Below are 8448 nucleotides of genomic sequence, written 5' to 3' on the forward strand. Positions count from 1 at the left end.
GCCGGCGTCGTGGGGGCAGCAGCGGTAGCGACAGCTGGAAGACCCCTCGGCGGCCCAGGCGCGGTCTAGGCGGGAGCGGACTCGCGGCAGGGCGTGCGGCCGGAGCTGCGCGCACCGCTCTGGTGGCAGGTGAGCGCTCGTCGCTGGAGAGCCCAGCGCCTGACTCCAGGGAGCACGTGGCAGGGCGCGCGGGGCCTCATGAAAGCGGGCGAGAGGATGCATCTGTTGGACGCCAAGCTTGCAGTCGGGTAAGGAGAACCTGGGGAGGGGCGGGAATTTCAGTGACCTCAGCCCCACCTCCCCGTCTGCCATCCTGGCAGTGGTTGGTTTTGGCGACGGCTCGATCTGGGACCCCCGCCCCCACCCCGACAAGAGGGTTTGTGGGGAGGTGGAGGAAAGGGGAAATTGAGGCTGAGCACAGGGACCAGTCCTTCCTCGCCGCAGAGCACAGATCCTGACCCCATGAGGATTCGTGGGGGAGTGCGTGCCTGGAGCTCCGCCCCGGGGCTGGCACTTAGCCCGAGGACCGCCCCGCCCTGGGAAGCCCGGTGTCTCCAAGTCCTTGCGAAGGGGCGAGCTGCTGTCTTCCCTGAGCATGAGCTCTGATCCTTCTCCGCGCTCCACTGGACCCGCCCAGCCTAGCCCACGCCCCACCCCCACCCTTCCCCCACTCCGCCCCCCGCCCGGCTAGTTCCCAAGGTCTTTACCTCCTCCAAGCCCTGGGAGGGATGGAGGAGGAGGAAACACACGGAGCCAAGACTCGAGGACTGGTCATTCTCCAGCACTCTCCTGCAAGGAGGGGCTTCTGGTCACTCCTTAGAGTCTGTCCAGCTTGGAGTATATCCTAACTCTTTTTCCAAACGGGCACAGGGGGACGCGCAGACCCCGTAGAGAGGTAAGACTAGAGCCAGCCCTCTTTGCTCCCATCTCAGCTGAGTCTCCCCTTACCCTCCCTCTCTGGACAGGACTTACACAACTCTGTGGCAGGATGGGACCAGCAGCATCCCTCCGTCTTCACCTGGCCTGGCCTTGCAGCCCACTGAGCTGGCTCCCCAGAGCAGCCACTACTGCCATTCCCAGAAGGGTCCTGGCAGTCACGGTGACCCCAAGAAGAGGGCCTGGCGCCAGCTCTGTGTGGCTTCTGCCTTCTGCCTGTTGTTCATGATTGGGGAAGTCATCGGTAAGAACTCTGGGCTAATTCAATGAAATTGGCACATGGATGATCCAAAAGGCTTTTCTCCTGAATGTTCCTGTAGGATTAATACTAACAAGCACATTTACTGTATGCTTGCCATGCTAATAGTAGGCTTCCCTGGTGGCTCAGAGGGTAAAGAGGCTGCCTGCAGTGCGGGAGACCAGGGTTCCATCTCTGGGTGGGGAAGATCCCCTGGAGAAGGAAACGGTAACCCACTCCAGTATTCTTGCTGAGAATCCCATGGACAGAGGAGCCTAGCAGACTACAGTCCATGGGATTGCAAAGAGTCAGACATGACTGAGCGACTGTCACTCACTCACACTGTGCTAAACCTCTCACACGCACACTGTCTCATGCAGTCCTCACAACAACCTCATGCTGTCATGGGTCCTGATAGTCTCATTTTTATGATGAAACTGAGGCATCATAAGGTTAAGTAACTTGCCAGAGATCGCACAAAACTAGTAGGTCAGGAAAGACCTGAATGCTAGAAGAAAACAGCATTTATTGAGTACCTACTGTGCTTTCCAAGCCCTTTTTTGTTGTTGTTTTTGTTTTTGTTTTTGGTTGTTTTGGCTGCGCTGCATGGCTTGTGGAATCTTAGTTCCCTGACCAGAGATTGAACCCGAACTGAGGGTGCCATGAAAGTGGGGAGTCTGAACCACTGGACCACAGTGGTATTCCCCTCCAGGCCCAATTTGAACTTAATTTTCACATTCATCCTCTAAGTAGATTTTGCTAATCCCATTTCACAGATGCTAGAAGTCGAGGCTCAGACAAAGGAAGTCACTTGTTCATGGTTACACAGCTAATGGTGGAGAGGTCTGGAATCCCTGGTCTTTCTCCAGAGCTTGCGGTTTCCCTGCTGCACACACACTCTGGGAAACTGGCTCCTTGGGGAGCCGATAAGGATCCTCCCTCCTCTTGGCCCTGCAGGTGGGTACCTGGCACATAGCTTGGCGATCATGACAGACGCAGCCCACCTGCTCACTGACTTTGCCAGCATGCTTATCAGCCTCTTCTCCCTGTGGGTGTCTTCCCGGCCAGCCACCAAGACCATGAACTTCGGTTGGCATCGAGCTGGTGAGGGCCCTGGTTGGGATGGGGGTGGAGTTGGGGGAGGGGGTGGGTTAAGATGTAAGTTCTTAGGTGAGTGCATTGGGTCCCTGAGTAAAGCCAGGAGGGTGACTTGGGTGGGAGAAAAGGATGTCAACCATGACTTTTGTCCTTTGGAAGCTCCCAGTCTGATGGGGGAGCCCTAGTCCCCTGTCCTCTGGGAGTTCCCACCCTGCAGGAAAGGAGAGTCTACCTTCCTAAGAGGGCAAGCTGTATTTATTTAAGAATAAACGACGTTGGTGTTCACTTTGCACATAACGCCATGGATTGGCTCTATGGGGGAGGGAGAAGTCAGCAAAGCCTTCTGAAGTTCATCTCTGGGCTGCATTGTCATTCTCTTCTTGGTGGGAGATGGCCCAGCCTCTGTTCCTCAGAGCCTCAGTTTGCCAGCTGAGCAATGGGTATATATTTAATGAGTCAGCTTCAGTTGAAAAGGTTGTCCCAGATGATGTCTTGAGCTTCTTCTGGCTCCGACCTTTTCAGATGTACGAGTGGTGGGGTGAGGTGCCAGCCATAGCACCTCCAGCAGAGCCATACCTCCAATCGGACCCAGGCTCAGATTTTGTGGGGAGGGAGAGGGGGCTCCTTAGCCTCAGGGCCCCATGCTAAGATTGGTATTGGGGGCCGGGCTCTTCCTCAGAGATTCTGGGTGCCCTGCTCTCTGTGCTGTCTATCTGGGTCGTGACGGGGGTGCTGGTGTACTTGGCGGCAGAAAGGCTGATCTCTGGAGACTATGAGATCAAGGAGGAGACCATGTTGATCACGTCGGGCTGTGCTGTGGTCGTGAATATCATGTGAGTGTGGCCTGGGGTCCCTGCGAACACTCCCCCTCCTCACAGCATACCTGCCGGCCTGCTCTTGCTGGGGGCGGGGGGCATGCCCCACACCAGGATGGCTGCAGGATCAGAATCTCCCTCGTGGTCTGAGCTCTGGCACCTGGAACACCTGGGCCCTGCCTGGGGCCTGGGGCCAGGCCATCAGGAACTGTACACCTGGGGCAGCATCAGGTCCCCACCCCAGACGTGTCAGTGAGTAACCAGAGACAGGCTTCCTTCCTGTTGTGGGGTGGGGTGAGTCCAGTGCTTACAGGAGCAGGGGTCCCTAGGGACAGAATCTCAAAGCCCTTTTCAATCTGATGTGCCTGAAGTTGGTCTCATCGAGATGTAAGTTGTGTAGAGCGGGGGTGTCTATTTTGGGTTCTCTCCCCCTTGCCCAGTGGCCTTGGGCAAGCCAGTTCCCTCTCTGGGCCTCAGCTTCACCCTCTGTGACATGCTGGGGGGATCTCGATCTCCTCTGTGGTACCCTTTTGCTCTGAGGTTTGGCACTGGGGCAGCTTTGTGCCCAGGTTCAGCCTGGCATTGGATGGAGTTGAGCCCCTCCTCCTGTTGGCAAAACTCTAAACCAAGGCCACGTTCGTTGGGCTCCTTCCGTGGCCAAAGGGATCATGCAGTCTTGGGTGGGGGTTGGGATTTTGACCCCCACAGGGAGGTCAGTCCTGATGGGGGCCTCTGCCTAGCCGAATTTGAAGCTTCCATCTGCTCCCTCAGCGAGCCCCTGGACTTTGTCTCCACTCCCATAGAATGGGGTTGATTCTTCACCAGTCTGGCCATGGACACAGCCGTAACCCCGAGCACAGCCACAACGCCAGCCAGGAGCAGGGAAGCCCCAGTGTCCGAGCTGCCTTTATCCACGTCATTGGAGACTTTCTGCAGAGCTTGGGCGTTTTGGTGGCAGCCTTTATTTTATACTTCAAGGTTAGAGCTGGGGACAGGGGGAAGTAGGGGAGGGAGTGTAGGTCACCTGGGGGCTTCTCTCTGCACAGGACCCTTTCCAGTTTCTAGCTCCCTCCCAGCTCTGGGCAGAAGGGTGGGAGAGGGAAGAAACATTTACCCAACACCCACCAAGCATTAGCACTTCTGATCTTGATGAGAATCCTGAAGGGAGGTGGTGGTGTTTTTTGCAGCCCAGAAAGGTTCAGTGACTTGCACAGCATCACTTAGCTGGTAAGTTGTAGAGTCGGATTCAAATCCAAGACTGTAGGCTGCTGAAGCCTGGGCATTGCCCATTACATAGAGGCAGTGGGGTGTAATGGAAAGAGCCCAGCGTTGGGCTTGAAGCCTAGATCACCGCTTGCTAGCTGCATGATGTAAAGGAGTCCCTTGCTCTAATTGAGCCTCTGTTACCCCACCTATAAAGCTGGGATGTTGGGCCAGATGGTGCCTAAGATTCCATTTAGCTTTGTCTGTGGCTTAGCCCCTTGGGCAGGGAGGGGTGGGAAGGCATGGTATCTTATCCTGAACTGTGGTACATCCTGCCTGTCCTTCCGGACAGGATAAAAGGTAGAGAACTGGGAGGCAGGGTCAGGGTGAAGCTTGTTCCCACCCCGCAGAAAAAGCCCTTCTCCCCGACTCACTGCTGGGTGGGAGGGGAGAAGGAAGGCTGAGGTGTTGGCGTGACCCCCCAGCTCTGCCTCTCCTTTTTCCTTGTAGCCAGAGTACAAGTTTATAGACCCCATCTGCACCTTCCTGTTCTCCATCCTCGTCCTGGGGACAACCTTGACCATCCTGAGAGATGTGATCCTGGTGCTGATGGAAGGTAGCCCGAGCTCGGAGCGCCCTTTTTGCTCTTTACTTTCCAGCGCAAAGATAAGTTCGAGTCTGTGGCTCAGGGGCAAAGCATCTGCCTGCAAATCGAGCAGACACCAGTTTGATCCCTGGGTTGGGAAGATTCCCCTGGAGGAGGAACTGGCAACCCATTCCAGTATTCTTGCCTAGGAAATCCCACGGACAGAGGAGGCTGGCAGGCTACAGTCAATGGGATCACAAAGAGTCAGACACGACTGAGCATGCAGTGTGTGTGTGTGTGTGTGTTGGGTGTGGGAGTGCATCACAGCACATGGTGGGGGGGCAAGGTCTGGAGAACCTCCTGGGGCCCAGGCTCATCTTGACATTGAGCAGGGTCCTCAGGTGTGGTTATTCTAGAAATGTCCTTTGGATCGTCCTTTCCGTCCCCCTACCACCAAGGGTGCCTCCTCCCTGCTGGGATGTGTCCTCCCTGCCAAGTCTGGGGGCTTCCAGGTGTGTCTAGCACCTGGCCCTCCTGCCCTTCCTCATATGCTTCCTGAGTCTCCACTTGCCTTCCCTTTTGGGGTGAGGATTATGCTTCTCATTGCACAGTGTTGGGGGGGTTGCAGATTGAGGATGAGAAAAAGACAGTCGGAGTTGGACAAGAAACACTATTGAATCCACTCCAGCTCAGGCCTTCTTTCCTGAGGCGCTCCCGCCTCAGGAAGACGTGGCAGGGCTTTGAGGGGTGCTTAGTGGTAGCAAATGGTCTGCCCTGAGTTACCACACCTACTTACCTGGCTTTCTGGTGCTTGGGGTCTGGGGCCGTACGTCTCTGTAGTTGGAATCAGTCTGGATCCTGGTTTGGGGTCAGCCTGAGTGTTCAGCTGCAGGTCAGAGCATTTTCTCCAAGAATGTGACAGACCCAGATAAAAGTGATGACAAGGATGCCACATGGGGGTGCAGGGAGCCCCGGGTTGCCTTCTTTATCTTAAAAAAATTTTTATATCAAACATATACTAGGGGAAGAGGCACTAATAGGGTGATAAACCACAGCTGTTCTGCTCACATATAGAGTTTCCATCGGAGACAGGGAGATAGCAAGAAACTAACAAATAAGATCATTTCTGACAGTGTCAAGTGTGAAGAGGAAAATACAGCAGGGCGACATGACGGGGCTCGGGGGGCAGGGGCATGTTTCGGGGGGCAGGGGCAATCTCAGCTCTGCTGGCCAAGGAGGTCTGCGTGAGGTGCCGTGTGAGGAGCAGGAAGCAGCATGGGTGGTAGGGAGCCCTGTCCTTCAGCCCCTGTCCCTGTCGTCCTCAGGGACCCCCAAGGGTGTGGACTTTACAGCCGTGCAGAATCTGCTGCTGTCCGTGGAGGGCGTGGAAGCCTTGCACAGCCTGCACATCTGGGCGCTGACCGTGGCCCAGCCTATACTGTCTGTCCACATCGCCATCGGTGAGTGGTGGAGCACTCGTGCGAGAGGGGCAGCCAGGGACCCCGGGGCCATCCCTTCCCGACTGGCCCAGATGATGCTGGGCGCTCACGGTGCTGGCGCTTTGGATCTGACCCCATGCTGAGTACTGGGCATCTGTTATTTATTTGATCATCAAGGTCCCATTTATAGATGAAGAAACTATAGGGGTGGGAGGTGGTAAAGGCACTCACCTAGGCTTTTCCAGCCAGTAAGTGGCAGAGGAGAGACACTGAACCTTTAAGCCAGAGCTTTTCCGGCCCTTTTAGGGTTGTGTGCCAGGTGTGGGAAGCAGACGGTTGCCTGGTACAGGAGTGAGTCTGGGGGGTTCTTGATGTTCATGGCCCCCTATCTTGTTCTGCTGGGGCTAGGACTCGAGACTTGCCTCCTACTTGCTCCTAAGGGCCCAAGAGTGAGTAATTGGTTCTCTGGTGCCTCCCCTCTCTCTCCACGTGTCTTCTCGGCCCCCAGCTGAGAATGCAGATGCCCAGGCTGTGCTGAAGGCAGTCAGCGACCGCCTGCAGGAGATGTTCCATTTCCACACCATGACCATCCAGATCGAGGACTACTCTGAGGACATGAAGGACTGTCAGTCATGCCGGGGCCCCTCGGACTGACCACCTGACCAGGCATCAACGGGGTGGGGACAGGCCTGCCGATGGCTGGATCGAGTGTCCCCCACCCCCACCCCCAGGCTCAGGCAGGTCTCTGCCTGCCCTGGCTGGGTTATGAACCAGGTCCTTCTCCTGACCGCTGCTCCATGTTCAGTGACGAGGGGCCTTGTCCAGGAACAGGCTCCTCCCTTGCCTCCCTCGTCTGACTACTGCCAGCCCCAGGAGGGGAACCCGGCAGGTATGGGGCTGGTGTGACCGCGCTCCTCCAGCTCCCAGCGGGGCAGAGTTCGGGCCTAGTCCTCAGCTAATGCCACCCAACCACCAGCCTCTGGAAAGGCAGTGAGGCACAGAGAAAGGTGACAGAGGGGAGACCGGCCTCATTGTCTCCTCACCTGCCTGCCTAATTCCCCATTTTTGGTCTGTCTGGCCTCTGCCTCATGCATCTGCGAAGCAGCTCTGCGAACTGAGCCCCCTTCCTCTGCCTCTGACAATATGCTTTAAGGAGGCCATGGGCCCCAGAAATCAGGATCCAGGGGGCACCTGAGGTTGATCTGTGCCTGAATCATTTCACTATGATTTCATTTCATGTTTCCTTTTCCCGGAGGGAGGGGGCTTCTGACTAGGTAAGGACCTGCTGGGTTCCTCTTTCCTTATCCCTCCCTCACCCAGGAAGCTGTGCCAAGGCAAAGGTGCCCTGGCAGGAGAGGTAGAGGTTGGCGGGGATTTCAGCTTGGGTTCTGCCCCCAGGAGCCCCAGAGCTCCCCGGCCACCTCTCTTGCTCTGATTGTGTCCTGGGGTCAAGGAGCCTGACGTCAGATATGGTTGGGCCGGCTCTGTTGCCAGCATGTCCTGGCCTGCTCAGAACTTGGGGATGGATGACAAAGCGGGCACAACCCAAACAGGAGCCCCCGGCTTCCTGCATCAGGAGGTGGCTCATGCTTCCGCGATGAAGTGGAGGGACCTGTCCCCAGTCCGTGTCGCAGAGGAGGCAGTGCGCCCAGTCGGCAGGTGGCCCTGATCTAATGGTCTGTCTCTGCCCTCAGGTGGGTCAGGGCCTGTCTCATTTGTGGGCTGAGAACGCGGACACCCACCTCACAGAGTTGTTGTGAGGCTTGGAGCCAAAGTGGGCCAAGCACATGGTGGTTGTGGAAGAGTGGTTCCTTTTCTCATCATTCTGGAAGGATGGCCAGAGGAGCCAGGTGGGCTCCCAGCCTCCTGGGGCAGCACTGGGTTTGTCTTGACCCTGTCCTGACCGACGGTGGGAGCAGGAGGGGCTGGTCCCTCTCGCCTTCTCCTCTGAGCCTCTCTCTTCCCGTCAGTGAAATGACCTCTTTGTGCCTTTTCAGCACTCACATCCAGGGTTGCCTGTGATCTCAGTCTATCTGCAGGTTCTTCAGCCCATTAAAATCGGTGGGAGGCTGTTTTGGCTTGGATATGTGTGTGTGAGAGAGATAGACTTCTGATTGACGGAGCTCTAATCCA

At 56.5% G+C, this 8448-nt stretch overlaps 1 protein-coding gene across 2 annotated transcripts; it reads left to right on the forward strand.

Annotated features, from left to right (window-relative positions):
* On the forward strand, nucleotides 1-8397 carry SLC30A2 (solute carrier family 30 member 2). 2 transcript variants are annotated; one of them, XM_025000717.2, is made up of 9 exons: nucleotides 1-248; nucleotides 966-1180; nucleotides 2132-2278; nucleotides 2952-3105; nucleotides 3891-4065; nucleotides 4801-4906; nucleotides 5086-5161; nucleotides 6202-6336; nucleotides 6824-8397. In XM_025000717.2, exons 1-9 carry the CDS (start codon nucleotides 199-201, stop codon nucleotides 6825-6827), a joined length of 1062 nt encoding a protein of 353 aa, XP_024856485.1. In that variant the 5' UTR covers nucleotides 1-198; the 3' UTR covers nucleotides 6828-8397. The 2 variants fall into 2 exon arrangements, with proteins under 2 accessions (XP_024856485.1, NP_001178425.1); NM_001191496.1 differs by lacking the exon at nucleotides 5086-5161 and having other exon boundaries at nucleotides 199-248; nucleotides 6824-7516.
* The last annotated feature ends 51 nt before the right edge of the window (nucleotides 8398-8448 follow it).

The sequence above is a fragment of the Bos taurus genome, chromosome 2 (genome assembly GCF_002263795.3).
Source record: "Bos taurus isolate L1 Dominette 01449 registration number 42190680 breed Hereford chromosome 2, ARS-UCD2.0, whole genome shotgun sequence".
Classification (NCBI taxonomy): domain Eukaryota; kingdom Metazoa; phylum Chordata; class Mammalia; order Artiodactyla; family Bovidae; genus Bos; species Bos taurus.

What these genes read in the sequence shown, in the direction of transcription:
- SLC30A2 (NM_001191496.1), top strand. Translation starts at nt 199, where the DNA reads ATGAAAGCGGGCGAGAGGATGCATCTGTTGGACGCCAAGCTTGCAGTC. An exon ending in GACGCCAAGCTTGCAGTCGG is followed by an intron (nt 249 to 965) that starts GTAAGGAGAACC and finishes CTCTCTGGACAG; the next exon opens with GACTTACACAACTCTGTGGC. An exon ending in GCTGTGGTCGTGAATATCAT is followed by an intron (nt 3,106 to 3,890) that starts GTGAGTGTGGCC and finishes CCACTCCCATAG; the next exon opens with AATGGGGTTGATTCTTCACC.